Source organism: Panthera onca, chromosome B1 (assembly GCF_046562875.1).
Source record: "Panthera onca isolate mPanOnc1 chromosome B1, mPanOnc1 haplotype 2, whole genome shotgun sequence".
Classification (NCBI taxonomy): domain Eukaryota; kingdom Metazoa; phylum Chordata; class Mammalia; order Carnivora; family Felidae; genus Panthera; species Panthera onca.
Window position 1 is genome coordinate 172677828 of NC_138342.1, and position 22414 is coordinate 172700241.

The 22414-nt window shown below is 41.9% G+C and overlaps 1 protein-coding gene across 1 annotated transcript in view; it reads right to left on the reverse strand.

Annotated features, from left to right (window-relative positions):
- Window positions 1-357: 357 nt before the first annotated feature.
- EBF2 (EBF transcription factor 2) overlaps window positions 358-22414 on the reverse strand; it is a 192907-nt gene continuing 170850 nt past the window's right edge. The window contains exons 11-16 of the mRNA XM_078445431.2: window positions 17441-17529; window positions 16114-16179; window positions 15853-16030; window positions 13974-14159; window positions 5299-5466; window positions 358-731 (exon numbers count right to left, since the gene is read on the reverse strand). Coding sequence (XP_078301557.1) covers window positions 700-731; window positions 5299-5466; window positions 13974-14159; window positions 15853-16030; window positions 16114-16179; window positions 17441-17529 — 719 coding nt within the window. The 3' untranslated portion in view covers window positions 358-699. The remainder of the gene's footprint in view (window positions 732-5298; window positions 5467-13973; window positions 14160-15852; window positions 16031-16113; window positions 16180-17440; window positions 17530-22414) is intronic.

Consider the following 22414-nt stretch of genomic DNA (forward strand, 5'->3'; position numbering starts at 1 on the left):
AAGAGAAATTCCTCTCTCTTCCAAAAAGGTCTTAATTTCTACCTCTACTTACAATAAGTTACACGTTTATTTATTTAAATAATTGTAAAACATTTTAAAATTTTTCCCTTTTTTGTTTTTTTTTTTTGTTTTTGTTTTGTTTTGTTTTTTAAAGAGATTAAACTATAAGCAAACACACATACAACATTTCATCATTCAGTTCAGGTTTCGTTTAAGAATGTCTTCCATGCTGGTACCCTGTTGTGTTCAATTTTTTTTTTTCTGCATAAACTAAATTGGTATCTGAAAGGCTTCATAGAAAATAGAAACTTTCAACTTTTTTTTTCCTACAAAGAAAAACAAATAGTATCCAAAATATTAAGCATGAATTGTTTGCCAATTTTTTTTTCTTAAATATTTTACAAACATAGGAAGGTGGTTCTCATAATGTTCATAACAAAGAATTGCATTTCTGCTCTTAGCACTGACTACGTCAATGACATCTTTTGTCCTTGTCCCCAAGAGGGTCAGTTTGTGTAGCCACCATGAGAGCTATCCAGGAAGCGGGAGGCCAGGTGAGATGCGGCTCCTTGCACACCCAAATCTGTCCGTCATGTTCGTTCTGGGGCACAACTCTCCCCAAAGAGCTCATAGTGCTTTCTTCAGTATTGGTCCATCAGAGTAAGTAGTTTTGTGCTATAAGAAAGCAGTTCCTCTTCTTTACATCGGGGGCACGACAAGTCCAGTCATGGCTGCAAGGAAAGAGTGGCACAGAAATGAGACTCAGAGATGTTGACACTCGTGTCTATAACCCGGAGTGAGGGGCGGGGGGTTGGGACTGACAGAGTCTGGTATAATCCGGGGAGACGGTGCACTGATACGGGAAACCATTTTCTCCAGGTCTGGTCTAGCAGACAGCCCAGTCAGAGGCACCGAAGCCTTACGGAATCACTGATATATACACAAGGCTTGCTGAAGTTTTGTTGGGAGGCCAGGAGCTATGTTTTGTCTTGTTGTGTATCAACGGGTCGTATTCTTGACAGAACAGAGGTAAACATGTAAACTAAATACTCACATCCTTGCGTTATATTCATTTTGTAGCATCACACTACAAAGAAGATTGTATGGTCTCAAATCAGTTGGAACAGGAAAGAAAGCTCCAGGTGCTGAGCCCATAGCGTCACTCACCGGGTGTCGTTTATGACCAGTAGGGCTTTCTATCCATCCTAGGTTTCTATCCATTCTAGCTGAAATGTGATGAGTTTTTTTCTTGTTTTTTTTTCTAACTAACTCATCTTCCTTTGGTGCTAACTGCTGATACACGATGCTCGTTCACTAATGAATGCCGATCCCCTGGAATAGAAGACTTAATTGTGTTCCTGATCTGGGAGTCACCCGATCTCCACTCTTCAGCCCCTAGCCAAGTGTGGTGCTCAAGGTCTCCTCCATCTAGTGAGGAGGACACACACGATACCTGTTGGGGGCATCGGGTTCAAGGCTTCCCCTTGATATGGGAAACAATGTAGCCTCGGCACAATGTGGAAAAGTCACACGGCAAAATGCACCCTCTGACCTTGGCTTTTGGGTGATGAACCCATTCTTGGGAATCAGCAGAGGAGCTTCCTTGCATCAAACCTGAAAACCCTATCTAGAACTTGATCCTTTGAGTTTTATTGTCTCTGTCTCATCTAGAGCTCACCGGATACACAGAAGCATTTTGCTGAGTGGTGCTGACCAAGCTTCTAAGCAAATGGCCAAGATTCTTCCTGCTTCCCTCAACACCACCCCTCTTCCCTCCTCCCCTCCTCTTCCTCCCCCGCCCCTCCCTCTGCCCCTTCTCTCCGTGCCAGCTAGTCTGCTCGGGCAAAATTGTCAGCCGCCTATCTCCCTGCCCATACAGCCTTTATTGAATGTTTGTGAGATCTGGATTAAGGTCTTACACAGCTAGCAAAGCCTTAATTATTTTTGCCTGTATTACTATATATTGAATCGATGTAACTTTTCAATAAAGGCAGTTCAATTCTGGACACTCCCTGATGATTTGGAGACATAGCAACCCTGGTAATTATCCCAGAGTGTAGGAGGTTTTTTATTTTATTTTATTTCTTTTCCTGGAGGGAGCTGGAAAATGAATCAGGCACATAGTGCATAATATTATCTTGACAATCTATACTCATCACTGCAAATGCCTGATAAATGAGGTAGAAGCTGGGAGAGTGAACACTACACGTATAACTCTCTGGCAGTGGGATTCTGGCTCACGTTTTCAACTTTAACTTGTCCATTACACTTAAAACTCATCAGCCCCTTCCTTTTTCTGGGTCGTCGGGGAGTTACCCAAGCTGCTTACTAAAAGGGCAGAGCCGCTCAAAGAAGATCCACTGCCTGCAGGAATAACAACAGATCTCACATATTTTCCTTCTTCCTACTCTCACCTCGGGCACCGGGTGGGCTGGATCTCTGCTACATGGTGACCCTGACTTTTTGCTTATAGAAACCATCGCCAACAGACAGAAAGCAGACATTAAGTGGAGAAAAAGTAAGCATGCTCACTGTCGTGAGGGGAGCGTGCTTAACCGCACTTTGTTCAATTTCTTTCTGCCTTTGGCGTTTTCCAGGAAAACAATAATCCCCCTTTGGTCCAGGTGGAAAGCAGGTATGGGCGAAGGGTGAAGAGAGGAACTGCACTATGCTTGTCCCCAGGGAGACAGTGGGCTGTCGCAGCACAGGCTCTGGAATCCAAACGTCTGAGGTCACCTTGCTTGTGTGGCCTTGGGAAAAACGACTTGACTGAGAACGGTGATAATGGTACGACCTTCCCTTTTTGGTCACATGTGCGGCTGTGACCACCCAGGCACCTCCGACCACACTCTTACTCTCCCGCCGTCTGTCTCTAGAGAGACTCGGCTTCGTGCTGATCGCCCCGGCAATCCCAAGACTCCTTCGCTCGGGGACTGTGGCTAGCTCGTTTGAAGCCAGCTTGTTTTCTCCTTCTAGGCATCAGCGGGACACCTGGTAGCATTGGACCTTGAAGTTCTAGTCACCTGATGCCAAATGAGGAGAAGTGGGAGTCTGCACTCCTAATTTAGGCACGGCTCTCCCCCTCCACCTCCTCCTTACTGTCTTCCTTCTTCTTAAGGCTCAAATTGGCAGAGGAATTTAGAGGGAATTGTAGGGTTCCCAAAGAGGCTCGGGACATTTCAGCGATTCTATAGAAAGGAGACTAGATCCCAGAGCCTGTGCCTACGCGCAACTGATAAAATCGTCACTCCTGCCGACACAGAACGTGTGGCTCAGCCACCTCCTCAGTCTAGTTATTCTGACCTGTGGGGGACCAGAAGCTCACATGGCTGAGGACCCTAGGGAGGGTCTTCTGGCGACTGCTGTCCCTGCAGAGAAACCTCACTATGACCGCACAGACCCTTCCAGCATTTGGGACCAACTCAACTCTGAACGGGTCACACCACAGCTAGACTTAGGCAAGCAGCCACAGGCAGGGGGTAGATTCCGGGTCATGGGAGCAGGTGAAAGACCTGTCCCGGCATTCCTGAGGGCCAAAAGCCAGGCAGGGCCCATCGTTGAGTATCTTCTGCCCAGAAGATCTGAGGCAACCAGCTCAACTCGCCCAACTGAGAGCACACGCAAGAGAGATAAAGGAGGGGTGGCAAGTGGAAGTGAAGTCGTACTTTTCCTCCTCGAAGTGAAGCTGGAAATGTTGGCAAGGGTTGCCTGCAAGGAGGAAAGGGCTGCATCCCTCCCGACTTCCTCCTACACCTGCACTCCTTCTTAGCCTTTCAGTGGGCCCTCGCTCTACATTTCCCCAGCGAGAACTGTGTGGCCCCCACTTGGTTAAGGGACGTGACTAAAATTACAGAACTTAGGGGAGACATCATCACCGACGCCGGCAGGCAGAAGGGAAAGATACACCAAATATTCAACAACTGTATCCACTTCCCGGTCTCGAGATGAAGCCATTCATAGAAAACGTTCTGAGCATATCCCCCAAGGACGAGATGGAAACCACTGGTTGTTGAGGAGAGACCAGGCAGGTAGTGACACTGAGGCGCAGGCTGAGCCTCTTTCTCTATGGATCAGGCACCTAGATTAGAACCAAACAGATCTATATTGTCCCCCTCAAATATACAGATGTTTCCAACTACTCACACGTTGGATGGCATGTTTCCCAGCTGCTTTTTCTCATTGAAAGTGAAAGAATTTTCAGGGACCTCTTCTTAGGGCTGAGCTTCCAGTTCCCGTTTCACAGTTTGTCCAGTCACTTGACTTTGAGGCGACACCACTGTCTCTTATGGTAGAATGGGACAGGAACCTACCGTGCCTCCCAGAGCTCTGCTCGGCCACAACTGCCAGATGAACCCTCACAGGTGACCCAGAGGGTCAGGAATCTATGCATAATCATAAAGCTACTAGGCAGATGCCGTCCTGGGGACGGCACAGGTCATCTGAGGTTCTGCTGAGCTCAGAGGCTCTGATCCATAAGGGGTTAACCAAACCTCTGCCCTGCTCGGTTTTAGCCAATGCCGCTAGTCGTGAATGTTTTCATGTCAAGACATGAAAAAGAGCCTAAAAATAATGTGGGTCGTCAGGATCCATGGTGTTCAGCAGGTTCCAATTTGCTCTTTTGCCATCAGCTGGCTCCCATTCACAGCGAGATGATTAGATTCTCATGCACTCATCACATTTGTGTAATGTTATGTCATACTCTATTTTCAGACATTGCTCAAAAATGGGTTGGATGGGTGATATTCATTTTTGTTCTTAGACGGTGTATGTCTTTTTTCTTTCTTTCTTTCCTGCCCCACCCCAGATCAGGCACCTGCTATCAATCTGGCTGGCATGTAACCAGAACTCTCACAATGGGCTGGTTGCTCCCAATGGATCCTGTCCATTTGTGCCATGGGAATATGTATGCAGTGTAGACGGCAAGACAGGTAGGTAAGCAGCTATCACCATACGGTATCTGATGTGGCAACAAGGCACCTTCTGGGAAACGGTGACACGGCCCTGTGGAAACCAAAGGTCTGGGGAGTCCAGACACTCCCGGAGGGTGTATATGGCTCTATCATAGTTAATTCTGTGACCTCACAGAGCTGTCCGACTTCTCTGTGTTCCTCCATCTTGCTCTTGGATGGAGTACAAGCTCAGTTGTACAAGCTGTCTGTGACCCATGGTGAAAACACCAAAGCACCTCTTGGTAGGTACATGGTTAAAGATGGGGAATGATGCTGTGCTGTTTGCTCTTACTCTGCTGGCCCTGTGGCCCATCTCTCATGGCGGTACCAAAGTGGTACCTTTGCTTACCTCTGAATCCATTTCCATTGCCACTGGAGCAGGCAGGTGAAGGGGAGCCTTGTGGCCTGATGACAGGGGCAAAGGCACTCTTCTGTTTGACAGCAGGAAAAACTGAAGAGGAAAATGGAAGGATGGAGGACGTGCTAGAAGATCCAACAGTAGGACTTGATGACATGACTGGAAAGCAAAGGCACAATCCTCTTAGGAAGGGACAAACCTAGGAACGAAGTCCTCTCTTCAGGACATACAACCAACACACATTACTCATTGGTTCCAGGCATTGTCCCAGATTCTGGGGATTCAAAACAAAGTAGAATGCAACAACGTCCCCACCTTGCCCAGTGGAGGGAACACACAGACAAAACAATGGACAGGTTCACAGTCCTACTGGAGGAACATACACGATGCTAAGGAGACTCAGCAGACACAGTCCTCTTCTGCCAGGGAGTCAGGAAGACAGCAGCAGGAGGTAATACGATGATAGGTCTTTGCTCACAACTAGAAGCTTGACAAGAGAACACTAAGACCAACATCGGCAAAATCATCAAATCTACTCAAGAATGGAAACCTCTTTTTCACCCTAAAAAGAAGTCCTGGCTGGGAGCTCTGCGCTTCCCTGGTAATTCTCAGCGCTCCAGAGGTTTCATCTACAGGGTTAACATCTCTGAGAGTACCATCTCTGTGGGCCACTGCCTCATTAAATGTAAACGTTTATTAACATCTAGGAGATTACCTCCCTCCCTCTCTCTCTCTCTCTCTCTCTACTTTCAAAGCCCCTGGGAAAAGAAGTTGCAAGTTAGGCCCCTCTGATGTAATGTGTAGAAAAAAACACCAATATTAACACTAAAATTACTTAAAGGAAGCCAAAAGCTAAGCGTTGTAATTTCCAAGAAAAATAAAGGCAATTTCCACAATGAAATGCCCTACCTCTTAATGTCAGATACTCCACCAAGTTACATCATACAAGAAGATAATTTTATCTTTTCTGTTCAACTAGCTCAAGTAAGGGGTAATCTACAGTTCACAAGGGTAAAATTGGCAGATACAGCATCTTGGAGAATAAGGTCAAGTTCCAGGGATTCATTTTAGCACTGTCTCCAGAATTCTGAATTGTCCTATGACATCGTGAAGGAATTACTGAAACCTAATGGTCAAGGCCAGGAGTGCTAACTTCTGCTTCGTATCTTCAGTGACCCAGCTACCCAAAAAAGTAAATTTTGAAAGTGAGGACATGTACGTGACTTATGGTTCAAAGACCAAGTACAGGGTGAATTGAAGGTCAACTGTTCTGATGTCCTCTGTAAGACTCCATTCCCGTTTCTTGTCTCTCCATATTTTCTACCTCCATATGAAGATACACTTTAGGCTATGGTCACACAATTACATATATAAAATCACCATATAGCATCCCTGCAATATGATGTCTTTTATAGCCAAACTACAAACCAAAGACCTCAAAAAAAGAGCTTTATCTAAAAACTGCTCATCCTTATGTAGTCCTGATTTAAGCGCAGAAAGACGCATCTGAGTACATGTCTGTCTTTCCGCAAGTAATAGGAATCAAGAGAAAAAATTGGAAAGGAGGATGAAGTCTTGGAAGAATCTCACATAATACTTGAAGATTAAACTGAAGAAAAAATTGGGCTAATTCACTATTATTACAGAATAGGACACAGGGCTAACCATTGGGAGTGGATTGTATTCATACTCTCAAGCAAAATCTCCTCTTCTAGCATCGGCTTTCACATCAATAAAATGAAGTCGGGGACCTTTCCCCTTTCTGGAAGGCACACAACTCGAGGCCAAAGAAAAGCTGAGACTCCGGAGGCCCTGATTCCGATCACAGTCCAATCTCCACCACTCCATGTGAACCATGCAGGCACCAAGATGGCGCCTTGACTTCTGAGTCTGCAAAAGCACCACCTCTCCTCCTACACCATGATAAAGGAGGGTTTTTATAACATTAGGCACACATATACACCCTTGATTCCATTTATATTCAGCACCTGATTCACTTTTACAAATACCTCTTTTCTAAACAACAGATCTCAAACTAAAGTAGATTCATTAGGTCAAATGTGGCCGCCTCTCCATGAAAGAGTCGCCTCAAACTTTGCTAAGTGACATGGAACAATTGTTGCAGAGTTGAATAAGCACAGAGTTATAATATGCCCAATTAAAATACCTTTTAGGAAACTTTTGTGAAATGCTAAATACCCAACTTAATTTAAAATTTAATGCAACTATAACAAAAATCCCAAGAGGAATTTTAATTTGTTTATGTCCACAAACCCAATTGTTATGTTTATCTATTTAAAAAACAACAACGCTATAAGAGCCAGAAAGTTCTGTTAATACTTCAAAAGTACTAAGAAAGCATTTATCTTAACAGATATTAAATCTTACAAAAAATCTACATCAATGAAGTCAGTGTTATATGAGTGTAGAAACAGGCAGACAAATCCTTGGAGAAAATAGAGGCCAGAAACAGACCTGGATATATATGAGAACTGAAACTTAATAAAGGCGACATTTCAAATTAATGGGGACATAAATGCATGGGAACAATACACAAGCCCCCCAGAGACAAAATTTAAAGTGCTTCCTCATGTTAAACACTAAAGTAATGTAAGTGGATTAATGAGTTATTTGCTAAAACAAAATTATAAAGGCGCTAGTAGAAAAATTAGGAAGGTTATATAATCTACATAATCCTTTCAACCTCAAAGCCTAAACAGAACATCACGGAACAGATTTGCCCCATGACGCAAAATTTCCTTAACACGCAGAGAAAAGGCAAATGACAAATTAGGAAAAATCTTTATCATAATTATTTAGATATGTTCTTATCCTCAATAGCTAATAGGCTTTTATAAATCAATTAGAAAACAGAAAAACATCCCAATGAGGAAAATGGGCAAAGGATCGGAAAAGCAAAGTCACAAACATGAGTGAGACATGAGTGAAAATGACCAAAAGACTTTCATAGGCCTAAAACATGTTCAAACTGATTAGTAATCGAATGCAAATTAGAACAGTCATGAGAGGTTACTTTCCACTTTACCAAACTGCCAAAGATTAAGGAGAAAGGAACAGGGCAGGGAAACAGATACTCTTCCTTTACTAAGGGGAGGTTTCATCTCTCTGGAGGGACTTTAGCAATGTGTATTTAAAATCAAAGTATTTTAAAATGTGCCTATTTTTTAACCCAGCAATTTAATTTTGAGAAGTTAATCCCAAGGAGATAATCATAAATTTGCAAAAAAAAAAAAAAAAAAAAAAAATCGATCCAAGGGCATTTTTATAATTGTGAAAAATTGGGAAATAATGGAAATGACCAAGCAATGGGGTAAACTATATTAAGTCTATAAAATAGAATGCTATGCAAATATTAAAGCTAATGTTGGAGAAGAATATTTGCCAACATGGAAAGATATGCCTCCTCAGATGAATAGGACAAATTACATCATAACATATACGTCAAACCCAATTTCATTTTTTTAATTATTAACTTTTTTTTAATTTTAGAGAGAGGGAGCACGTGAGCAGGGGAGAGGAGCAGAGGGAGAGAGGGAGAGAGAGAGAGAGAATCTTTTAATTTTTTTTTTTAACGTTTGTTTATTTTTGATATGGAGACAGAGTGTGAGCCGGGGAAGGGCAGAGAGAGAGGGAGACAGAATCTGAAGCAGGTTCCAGGTTCCAAGCTCTGAGCTGTCAGCACAGAGCCCAACACCGGGCTCGAATTGATGAACCGTGAGATCATGACCTGAGCAGAAGTTGGACGCTTAACCAACTGAACCACCCAGGAGCCCCGAGAAAGAGAGAGAGAGAGAGAGAGAGAGAGAGAGAGAGAGAGAGAGAGAATCTTAAGCAGGCTCCATGCTTAGCACGGAGCTCAATCCCATGACCCTGGGTTCATGACCTGACAAATCAAGACCCTAACAAATCAAGAGTCAGGCCTTCAACCATCTGAGCAACCCGGGGGCCCCAACTCAATTTTATTTTCTAAGAACACGTACAAAGCAAAAATTTAGAAGGATGCGATATACATCAAAACTTTTAACAATGTTATCTCTGGCCGATGGATTATGAATGTTCTTAAATTTATTCCTTTAACTTCTCCATATTTTCAAAATCTTCTATGATGAACATGCATTAAGTTTGATGTAGCAGAAACCAGTAAAAGCTGTTAAAAGAAACAAATGGAAAATCTCCTTTTTTTTTTTTTTTTTTTTGGTTAAAAATTATATAATCCTTAGCACTAGGCCTAATAGCTTTCCTGGCTGTTAATAATGCTCCTCTTTGATCTAAGGCTTTACTACCTGTAAACAAGGTTGCCTGTTAACTTTTCTGCTACAAAAAAGCAGACACTGATAAATTTTCAAAATCCTGGGAAAAGCTTATTGATTATAGTGAACTTCGCAAGGCAAACATCACTCCTTATATCTGTTCTCCATTCTCAGGACCCAGGTCTGCATCATTGACAGATTTTATGGAGCCTAGCTTCCAATCTGTGACTTTGATAATTTTGCCGCTTTTCTTTTACTCCCTCTTTCATTGATCCCATGGCAGAATTCCATTTGTTGTGCATCAGAGAAGACACTGCAATTTTCAAAATGTATCTATCCACGACTAGAAGGTTATCCTTTAAAAGTTAACAGCGGTTGTCCCTGCACGGAAATAAAGCGTGTCATTTCTCTTTTCTTTTTTACATATACTTGCTTTTCAAATTGTGTATAATGAGAATGTTACTATTGTAACAGGGTTTCTTTTTCCTTCCCGGAGTAAAAGACAATAGAAATATGTCAAAATGTTAACAAGGTTGTTTTTTATGGTGGGAGTACGCTTTCTTTTTGAAACTACTTCCATATGTTCTAAATTTCCTATAATAATCATTTAATACTCTACAATAGAAAATGTCTTGATATCTGTTGTTGAAAACATAAAAATATTGAGCCCCAGGGCATAGGCTAAAACTATGTAAATGAAGTAGGAGTCCCTGAGCACGGGTTGGATTTCTGCCCGTATAGATTCTGCCCCAATCTTTGGAATTGCTCGATGGCTATCCTGCTTTGGAAGAAGTGGTCCCACAAGTGTCACAAGCCTGTTGAGTAGACCATCTTTGGGGACACCAGCGGGCGCCATTTTAGGAAAGCTGATCACATCTACTTGCAACTGAGAATTTCTCTGGACAACTCTCTCTCTATGGATAGAGGCCAAAGTAAAGGCAAGTCCGTCTGGCCCCCAAATCTCTGTGAACATGGGGAGTTAAGGAAAAACCACTTTTCTTCTTACAAGGATTGATTGGCCTGCATAGGCCCAGCTGGAACTCACCGGGCACATATCCTCCTTTGCATCGAGCCATTGCATTTGTTGGCGCTAAGGGGTCTGTCGGCATTTCATTATAACCCCCTATTGTCAGGGGTTTAGAATTCAGCCATAAAAACCTGCACTGAGCTGGAACTTGGCACACACTGCTACCGCCAGGAAGTGAAGTTTGTATGTGAAATTGAAAAAACATCTGTCCGGCCATTTTTGAAGCAGTGTGAGAGCGAAAGCAGTCAAGACGCAGGTTTTTGATACTCTGCGATGGACATCGTGCAAATCAACTTGACCGAGAGGCTTGGCTTTTTATTTATTTATTTTCTTAACGTCTCTGGCAAGTGATTGCTCCGGGGCAGGGCCCGGCTGCATCAGCATCGCTTAAAAAAGAAAACGAAAAATCATAGACTGGTGTTTTCAGACACAAGCAACTGAATTGACAAAATGGTTTCCCCTGGGCTGTTTTTTATATTTCCCAGAGAAGTTAAGACTTAGCTGGCTAGAAATACAGGTCAGATGCTATTGTAATGAACTCCATGGGGTATTCAGTATTTTTGCAGTAGGGGATTTTATTGTAATGAATGCACTGCTTGGAATCCATTCTCGGTTTGCAACTGCTTCGGACCCTCCTTCAGAAAATAACGGTGCGAGAGATCACACAGACCCAGGAGGAGCAAGGAGAAGGTTCTCTGTTGTGTTTCCCTACTCCCGTTGGGCAGGGTGCCTCTTTCTGGTCTGTATAAGCCATCTTGTTTTAATGGGTGATTTGAAGAATTGGGTGTTATCATTTTTCTTGTGGCAGTGGGATCAAATGATCAAGAAAGGATAGTGGAAGGAAGTTGTCACTGCTGCAGTGGGAAAGGAAGCTCCCGACCAAATGAATTAGCTAATAAGAAACAAGCAATTACCCAGTGGGCATATGCATTTAGCTGTTCCTCTTTTCTCTCTCTGTCACTCTCTATCTCTATCCCTTTCTATCTTTCTCTGTCCCTCTCTGTGTCTCTGTCTCTTTCTGTCTCTCTCTCTCTCTCTCTCTCTCTCTATATATATATATATATATATGTCTCCCTGCCTCTATCTCTCTCTCTCATCCCTATTCATCCACACCTGTCTTTCTTTTGGTCTCTCTCCCTCATCACCACACTACATACTATATTATTATATTGACCATATTTGAGCTACAAAAATGACAATTAATATGGTTCAGCTTTATACATGGATTTTTATTGATAAATGTATGTTGAACATATGAAACTATTTGGGGGAAAAAAGTAATTTCATGCTGTTTGGTCTAATAATGTATTATAAATACAAAAAGTATTTCTTACATTATTGAATAATTTTAGAACATGGTATTCTGAACCTGGTGACATGTTTCTAGTCCTATTTTTATGATTTATTGGCTAAAAATCCTTGAGTAAGTCATTTAATATCCCTTGATAACTTAAAGGGAAAATGATAATAATAATTACAATCATAGCCATGGCATAAATTGTTGTGGGGATCCCACTGGGGTCTATATGTGAACATGCTTTTTAGACTGTAAAGTAGAATGCAGTTGTGAATTACTCTTGTTGTCACCATTATTATGTGACATTCTTTACACAATGGCTCTCTTGCCTTTGTATCGCTTGTAGGGGCTATTGGAGATGTGGTCCCTTCTACACAGTGATGCATGGGAGATATCTCTCCAAGATCTCAGCAACAGAAAAATCAGGTTTCTTCAGAGCTCCCCCCCGCCCCACACCAAGAAACGTGTGGACACAAAATCTTATGACAAGTAATGTTTCTCTCTTTGCTTTCCCATCTTGTAAGCCTCCGAACCAAGTTGATGGTTCTCTTGAATAGACTGAATAGCATCCAGGTTAGTCCTTGGATTCGTCTAATTTTCCTATCCATATTTTTTAATTTTATCTCAGTTTCTTATAGTTATTATTTTATACTTTCAAAGCACTCATCTCACTATTAATATCCCCCCGAAATATTTTTGGAAGACGATAAGGTAAAAACAAGTAAAGAACTAAACAAATCAAGAAAGCAATAGTTTGTTTATCTAGACCGCCATGATCTATCCATATTTTTAAATTTTATCTCAGTTTCTGGAGGTCATTATTTTATACTTTCAAAGCATTCATCTCACTATTAATATCCCCCCAAATATTTTTGGAAGAAGATAAGGTAAAAACAAGTAAAGAACTAAACAAATCAAGAAAGCGATAGTTTGTTTATCTAGACTGCCATGATCTAATTGATCCAGGCCATTGGACATGACAGACACAGAACTCATGTCTTTACAGCAGTACGATTTTAGTTGTAGTAGAAGAACCAACCTCTGGTCTCTGCTACTTGGTTACTACGTCCTTATCACACTGAGTAGACTGTTGAAGGTAATGATTTGAACAGGTAACACAGAAATAACTCATGGGTGTGTGTCCACAGAGAACCACAAGGCTGTGAAGGGCAGCCTCCAGATCCTTGGCATGTCACAGCCTGAGATGTGTGCTGCCCTTGACTTGCCCTTGTCCCTGGCCTGGGGGAACCATTCTGGTGAACAGAGGGCCTGCTGAAGAGCCTTGCAATTGGAGCCAGAATTTCAAGAACATTCCACTCGTTCACACAGACTCTCCATGGCGGCTTCTCCCCTGGCCCGAAGTATCCCCCAGGTAGGTCTGAAGAACACATATTCTCTCAGGTTTCTTAGCCCACGAAGCAACCCAAAAGAGTTTTCACGACCCCCTAGGACATCTAGCTAGCCCATAATAGGATTAAGAGGTCCGTCTCACAACACTCTCTCATGAGTAGCTAAATTCCATCTCTCGGAAGGTACGTAAGGAGGAGAGGGCCATGTAACAAAGCAACATGGGAGCATGGTGTGATACACAAATCAACCAAATCACAAATTCTGTGTTCAAATGATGGCCCGGCTCTATCCTCGCTGTGTGATCTCGGATAAGTCAACTGCTGTGCGCCTGAACCTCCTCACCCACAACAAGGAGGAAGTTCTTATCAGGATTAAATAAAACATTACATCCCAAAGTGCCTAATTGAGAGTGTGCATAATGGTAGCTGAAATGGAATCTCAGTTCCCCTCTCCTGTCCATATGAGCCGCATTGCCCTTTCTTTGCAAAAAGCAAGTATCTTCCCTCTTTGTCTTTCCTTCAGAAGGCTTTGAGCAACCAAGTGCACCAAAGTCCAACCGACGGCGAAGAGCAGAGGGCAGGAAGGACATTTCCTCGGGAAACTGGGTTCCTCCTCCACGAGTCAGTCAGATGTAGGGATGCAACTCTCCCTCAAAAGGGTGAACAGTAAAGCCCAGGGACAGAGAGACAGGGAGAGCCGGACAGAGGGAAGGGGCACTTACTTCCATACGGGGAGCCTGTGGGGGAGCCGTTTAGAAATCCCGGTGACCCAGGGACACCCAGGTTGGCCATGGGGACGTTGCTGTAGCCGTTCATGCTGTTACTGGAGGTGCTGTAGTTAGACTGCTGGGGGGTGGAGCTGGAAGAGTAGCCCCGCGGAGAGATGCTGCTTGTGTTGCGGATGTACCCTGGGCAACAAGGAGAAAATCCAGGTAAACGAACCGGCACACGCAGCCAGCACAGGCCAAACATGGCGGCGCGGGCCTGCGTGGCCCCCAGATGGCAGAAACCCCCCCGGAGCCACCCTGGGGCAGGGTGGGATGTCTGCACTTTGTCTTCAGCCTTCTATCCTCCTCTCCCTTCCCCATCCTACAACCAGGCCATGTCCCTGACAGCCCCTCCCTCCTCTTGGTCCCCATCTGCAGTCCACATCTCCAGCTCAGACCGAGGAGTAGTGACTAGCAGTTGGGTGCAGTGACAGCTCCCAAATCATCCTTCACGTCAAGTCCTGTGAGATCTCCAGGGTGTCACTGAGGAAGGCATTCTGGGGTCAAGTTGTGTACCGTAGCTATCCCTTGTCTTTTCGCATATGTGGGGCCTAGAGAATAAGCAAACCAGTTTACATCTGCTAACCTAGTGTTTCCCAAATTTAACACACCACAGTATCTTTCCCGGGAGTGGTGGGCAAAAGGGATCCTGATAACCTCCCAAGGGCCACCAGGACTCTGCAGATCATAGCTTTGGGAACGTGAGTTCAAGGTTGTTACCATGCCCTGGGTGGGCGTGGGGAACATCTTCATTTAAAAATTGCTGTTAAATTCATCTAAATGTGCCATTCTTTGGCCAAAGACTTGGAAGCATCTGCCATCGAGTGCAGGGAGATCAGGTCTGTGGGAGGGATGGGAAGGGATGGCAGGGTTCTCATACTTCTGAAACCCCAGCATGGAGACATCACCTAACCTATCCTGAAATAATCCATTTTGGATAACAGTCTCTAGAGCTATGTAAAAAATGACCCAAGTCAGAGAAGGAGAAGGAGGAGGAGGAGGAGGAGGAGGAGGAGGAGGAGGAGGAGGAGAGAAGAAGAAGAAGAAGAAGAAGAAGAAGAAGAAGAAGAAGCAGAAGGAGGAGGAGGAGAGGAAGAAGAAGAAGGCTATAATATGTCCACACCCACCCTTCTATAAGAAAAATGCAGCCTGGGCATGAAAATGAGGCATTGCCTTCTGATGGATGAATGAAATTGGAAACAAAGCTATCCCACAGTTAGGGACATGATTAGGAAATTTATTCCTTTTAAAACATGATTTGTGATAAACTTAGCACCTTAATAAAATTGACCTCGGTGACAAAAATCTTTACACGATATATTTCAGGTGTAAAAAGCACTGTTAACTAGAAAGTGTGCTGCTATGTATTTGTATATGAGATAATGCACACATAGAAGTCACCAAATAAAGCCAAGCCACTCACCCTTGGCTCCTAGGAAGAGAGGGTTGTGCATAATAAATAAACGATAATGGCAATGACTCAGCCTCCTTTCACTATTCAAGCTGATGATCCCAAGAGCAGAAGTGCACATTTGAGTCAAAGAGTACCTGTAAGTCTAGTTCCAGGAAGCCGAAACCATTCTAAATAAGTAACAGTCCCTCCTAACCTTAAATATCTTCAATTAAGGGGATTCGACCCGGGACCTAAAAAGCCCCCAAATCTAACAAAACATCACCTATCATGTTGAGATAATCCAATATGTGATCCGGGGGGGGGGGGGGGGACACGCTTTTCCGATGGTACATGAATCAAGCTTCACCTCCCTCCACTCACGCAGAACCAACGTTTTAAATGGAGAAGGTGCTTGAAGCCTGCCTCCGGGAAAGGCTGTACCTTGATTATTTCCCTGTGTTGACTCTGAGATGCTGACGCCAAGCTGGCTGCCGTACGAATTGATGCCCATCATGCCACCGTGAGCCGGAGAGCTGGAGAGAGCTGGGATCTGGCTGGGATTCCTGGGGACGCTGTACAGGGCTTCCGCGATGTCTGCGGCCCGCTTCAAAATGATGTCCTATAGAATGGCAGGTTGAGGTGAGCGTTTTTATTCAGCGCAAAGACTCAAGCTCAACCGAGTGTAAGAGGTCAACGTCTAACCTGGTTATTGTGTGGTGTGCCATAGAGGGCCTCCACCAGATCCGCAGCTCTTTTCAACAGCATTTCCTAAGAAAAGGGAAGAAAGGGTAAGGGATGAGCAAAGGTAAACCGCCCCCCCCCCCAGTGGCAAACACAAAGGAAAATTATGCATAAAAATCAAAAGTCCAGACATCCTCCCGGAAATATAAATAACTGGCTAAGAGGTCCTGTATAATTGGTGTGACAGGCAGAATTATACCTGTACATATAAATCCCTCTATAAATATGTATCTACACGGAATCCATCTAGATAAAACGGTTCCATACACGATTGCACTACCAAAACCAAAACGCGACCAGATTCAAGGTGGAGCTGGTTAAAATTAATAAGGTCTGGGAAGTGCCATTAAAAACTTTCAGACCATTCCATTTATAAGATCTGGTACTCTAATTAACCAGAAATTCTTCAAATGATTGACTGGCCTGAGTTTAGCTGCTTGCCAAGGAGTTGTTCGTAATACTGAAATGATCTTGGCAGGGCCTTCTGCAAAATTTTATTCTAATAAAGATGAATTCTTTCAATAATATTTCCCCCTGTTCACTTTAACCAGAGAGAATTAGTAATCAGTAATCCCTTTCGTCTCATTTTGTCTTTTCCACCTCCTGCTTTGAACAGCCTCTTAAATTGCTATTAACCTACTTTCCAGATATCATCTAATTTAATGGTGGGGCTGGGGATTTTTCCAAGAGGAGAAATAAAGGTGTGATGGAGAAGCGAATGTGGTACTTGAATTTTACTCACAGTACAGAGAAGAGAACACGGCATATTATAATGTGTGTACTCAAAATGCGAGTAGAGACGTTAAAGTTTAATAATGTCTCCTTAATTGAATGTCTAATAAATTAATGTGCTTTTCAATACGGAAAGCTAAAATAATGGGCCAAGTTCATGACATAATTGTCCATAAGCAAGTTCACTTAAAAGTGATTCATTTCACAGAAATTTTACATGGAGGCATTTTTCACTTCACAAAATACCCGCATACGGGGTAGTGCCTCTATGAATACCTGATTGTGGCTTAATGTGCCCTTGCAACTACGGGCACATAAAATTAGACTGAAACACAAAAGAGGGAGGACTTACATTTTTAAGCAATTATACAATTATTTATTTTCATAAAGTTGGCAATGTTTTATAAGCTGGATACTTGCAGTGTATCTGTTTTTGAGGACAAAATTTTCAGATTTCACATTCCCTCAGGTATTAATTTTCCGGATTCATCTAAGTTTGCTGAAATCCTATAATAAGGTTTTCACCTGTCAACTTCCAAAGCATTTTTCTTTTTACCTTAGCTAATCTCTCTGGGTCCCCAGGATGCCTTGGAATGACTTTCTGCAGTCTTTGGAAACCGTAGTCTATGGTGGGTTCATTTAATGCTGAAAAATAAAAGTCCTCTTTTTGAGTATGTTTCATGGTCATAAAGCAGAGCTTCTCAGTAAGTCTTCCACCCGCAAAGAGAAAGGTTCTGGTATTATCTGAGAATCGATACATAATGGATACAATTCGTTAAGGAATTTTTTGCTGTCGACATTGGTTAATTCACATTTGCAAGTTTGGAATTCACAGTAGTTTAGTGTCTTCGCATTCGAACGATATTTCAGAATTTCGGGATTATTACATTTACTTACCATTCTGCCTTAAGTGCATACAACTTCTCATTCTCCGCTCACTCTCAAATAACCAGAAATATTACACACTCGACCATCTCCCAGTTTTCTACAAAGACAATAAACTACCCTTACATGCTTTTTCTCTTCCCCCCTCTTCTGTTTCCCAAGTATACCTTTATCATCTATTAATTCTCCTAATTATCAGTTTTTCTTATTCTCCTAAATATTTCCATTCATACATATACAAACCTTCTGTGAATTTATTCTCCCAAAGCCCTGTTCTTATGCAATACACTTTCAGAATTTCCCATTACATTTTGCTACACGTACATTCATATACTGTCAGGCTCCACCATATGCTGAAAGTTCCATAGAATCAGGACACATGCTTTGCTTTGCCACTCTGTTCCCATTGTTGAAGACAGTGCCCGGCATATAGTAGGCATTTGGCATCAGCAATTTGTAAAATGAGTGAGGGACAGAGTGAATGAATGACACATCTCCCCATTTCTACCATGCTAAAGAATTTTTGGAGTGGATTCCCTTATCCTTTCTCCTTCTTCCTGTCTTCTTTGAGTTTTTATAAGTCTGTTGTTTAAATTTTGTAGTTTCAAAATTAACGCATGATCAAAGTAAAGAAAAAAGATGCAAAGAATAAAAAAATAATCACCTGCACTCCCATTAGGCAGCAGTAAACACAGGAGGGTGTACTTCCTTTTTTAATCTTCCTTTTTGCACATATGTTTTATGAATATTTGTTGCTATTATTCTAAATATCAAAGCAACACCTCTGGTTCAAAAGAATTATTCAAAAAATTTAAATGCGGAAATAAAAATACAATCATCCATAATCTCACCATTTTAGAGATGAGCTGGGTTAGCATTTTTGCTCATATCCCTACAGATCTAAACACGCACGCATACTTAAAATTATTCACACTGTTACATAACCTACTTTTTATCAATTTAGCAACATATCAAACTTTTCCCCAGCTTATTCAATATTCTTTTATAACATTATTTAAAATTCCTGCATATTTTTCCATGTCATGGCCTATAATTTATTTAAATGGCTTCCTAACGTTTGCCATTTAACGTGATCCTTAATTTCTCACTATTATAAAAATCAGAGCCATAATTATCGGCTGTGTATAGTTTTAATGATTTCAGTTGGATAATTCCAAGAATTAGAATTACTGGACCAAAACTATGATTTATATTTAAGGCCTTCCACACATCCTGCTGAACTCTTCTCAGAAGACTGTACAAATTTGTATTCCCTCCAGCGGTGCATGTGGTCACTTTAACGTCTATTTCGTTATTCATCAGTGAAATTGAAGAGCTTTTTCTTATACTTGCTGATCATTTTAATTTTTTTCTTTTATGAACTGCTTATTGATTCTTTCCATAGTCCTTTCAATTGGGGATTAGTCTTTTTCTTTTTTTTTTACTTGTAAAAACACTTTATGTATAAATATTTTTAACACTCTGAATGTCCCCATGCTATAATATCATATCCCAGTTTGTCCTCAGGTATTATATGTAAAAAGATCATCCCAATTCCATGATAAGCACGCGCGCGCACACACACACACACACACACTCACACATATATAATGCATGTGGTATTTGCATATACATATACAAACATATATGAATTCTCTTTCTTCTTCTTTTTTCCCAGGTCCACCAATAAAATGTGTACTGCTCATCATCTAGTTAATACATTTTTTATTTTTTGGTCCGTATTTCACTTTTTATCATTTTTCTTGTCAATACGATTACTCCCTCATCACATTTTCTAGGAGTTTTACTAGTGCCTAGAAACACTTTTGGTTTTTTGTTTTTTTTTTTAAATTTTTTTTTTTTCAACGTTTTTTATTTATTTTTGGGACAGAGAGAGACAGAGCATGAACGGGGGAGGGGCAGAGAGAGAGGGAGACACAGAATCTGAAACAGGCTCCAGGCTCCGAGCCATCAGCCCAGAGCCTGACGCGGGGCTCGAACTCACAGACCGCGAGATCGTGACCTGGCTGAAGTCGGACGCTTAACCGACTGCGCCACCCAGGCGCCCCAAAACACTTTTGGTTTTTATGTGTCTGTGCAGGCAGCGTGCAGGGAGTGGGTGGTCGTATATGGCCTAGTCATTAAGAGATTCCGCTTTAGAGTCAAATGGATCTTGGGTTTGAATTTCAGCTCCACCATTAATTTCTCTAAGCCTCTGTTTAAAATCCATCTCATGGGTTTGCTGTCAAAATTAAAGAAAACCATTTATATAATGTCCCCAGCTCAGTTCTTGGCCCAGAAAAGTTCTTAACCAAGGGCGGCTATCTGTTATTTTGTAACCAAACCCCTGACAGATGTCATTAATGTTTTCTGTTCATTCTTAGGGTCATCCGTTCATGGCATCAACATATGAGGATCATTTTGTCTGTATATTAATTCCAACTCGTTCTCTTAATCTCATTCTCGTGTTAGCTAAAATGTCCCAAAAGGTCTAAAAATGAGGATGATAGTGGAAATTCTTGCTTGTTTTTCTCCGAATGGGAATGACATTGACATTTCACCATCAAATTATTTATTATGCTTCAATAAGGGTTTTCTATCAGGACTTTTTAGAATCTGAGGAAATTATAATCATGAATTTTCTCATTTGACAAGTAAATATTATATTTGATAAGAGATTTCCCAATATGTCACAATTAAGTGTTTAGTCACGGATATGGTGTATTTCTGAATACAGTCTGTTAACATTTTCCTAAGAATCCTGCTGTGAGGATTAAATCATTTAACTATTGAGAATAGTGCCTAGCACATACTAATCATTCAACAAGTATTAGTTACTATTACTGTTGCTGGGGGTTTATGTGTCCATATTAATAATTGGGATTGTGTGCTTGGTATTGTCCAGCTTCTGGTTGATTTGTGTTTTATACGAGCTTTGAAAAATAAATTGAGAAGCTCTCTGTATTTCATCCTATGCTTTGTAAAATTTATACGGCATGGATATTCTCTCTTGACTAAAAGTCTGGAAGAACCCTGTGAGATTTCTCTCATTAAAGTCACCAATAACATTTTAACCAAACCAAGAGGAACTTTGCCATTCTTCTTTTTTTAATATATATTCTTTGAGAGAGAGAGACAGAGAGAGCACATAGGGAGAGAGGCAAAGGGAAAGGGAGAGAGAGAGAATCCCAAGCTGTCTCCACACCCAGCGCTGACTGGGTGAGTTCTCCACGTGGGATTCTATCCCACGATCCTGGGATCATGACCTGAGCCAAAATCAAGAGTTGGGCACTCAACTGACTGAGCCACCCAGGCACCCCGGAACTTTTCCACTCATATGATAAAGACGAGTTAGCATTTGACACTGGAAATACTCTCCCCTTGGAAATTCTTCCACCCAACGCCTTTCCTGAAAGTGCACTGCCTGTTTCACTCTACCTCCTTAGTCACGCCATCTCAGGCCACTTTGAGGACTGCTCTCCCTCCATCTTGTAAATGCTATTTCTCCCATGACTGTTGCCAAGCCAGTCTTCTGTTTGGCTATACATTCTCCCTCAACCACCTCATCAGTGCCCCCATGATTTCCATGTCAAGCTACATGCCGACTATCACAAACCTTTGTCTCTAGTCAAGAGAGCTTGCCTAAGATTCTGCCTTATCACTCCAAGTATTGGCTGGAAATTTCCACGGGATAGCGCATAGACTCCTCCCACTTAAGATACCCCAAGCCGATGTGGCTTTCTGTGAATTGTCATGTCCATTAGGTTGCCAATCAGAAACCTTAGATTTGTTCTTTATTTCTCAATATCATTTGTATTCTTCTAGACAATTCATGCATTTCATTACGATTTTAAATGTTTTAGCACAGACTCTACACAGTATATTTAGAATTTCTAAACATGGGGCTTAGTCCCACAACCGTGAGATCATGACCATGAGATCATGACCTGAGCCAAAATCAAGACTCAGCGTTTAACCGACTTGATCCACCCAGGTGCCCCATGAATAGTCATATTTCTAATTCTGTCTTCCTTTTGTTCCAAATAAAATATCTGAGACGCTTGGCTGTTAGTTAATTATTTATTCCAGCTAATTGCATTGGATTCTAAAAGGTGGCCTGCAGAATATCTGTCTTTTGGAATTTAAGTTTTTTTCTGAATTAATACATATTAGTTTTGTCTGTGTTCCATGGGTAATGCTTCAAGTATATTATTTAATATATCTTTTTGATCATATTATTTAGCATATTTTATATATAATTGCTACTATAAATTTGTCCTTCCACATTCTCCATGTATTTCTGATAGTTTTTTAATGGCTATATTTCTCTCTAGTAATGAGAAAGATACACATCCTATTTTAACTTAAAACAGTGTTTTTAGGGGCACCTGGGTGGCTCAGTCGGTTAAGCGTCCAACTTCAGCTCAGGTCACGATCTCGCGGTTCGTGAGTTCGAGCCCCGCGTCGGGCTCTGTGCTGACAGCTCAGAGCCTGGAGCCTGTTTTGGGTTCTGTGTCTCCCTCTCTCTCTCTCAAAAATAAATAAATATTAAAAAAAATTTAAAAACAGTGGTTTTAGGTTTCTCTGAAAATCTTTTTTTCTAATTATTTGAGTCCGGTAAGCCCCTCCACACGTAAGGAATTTG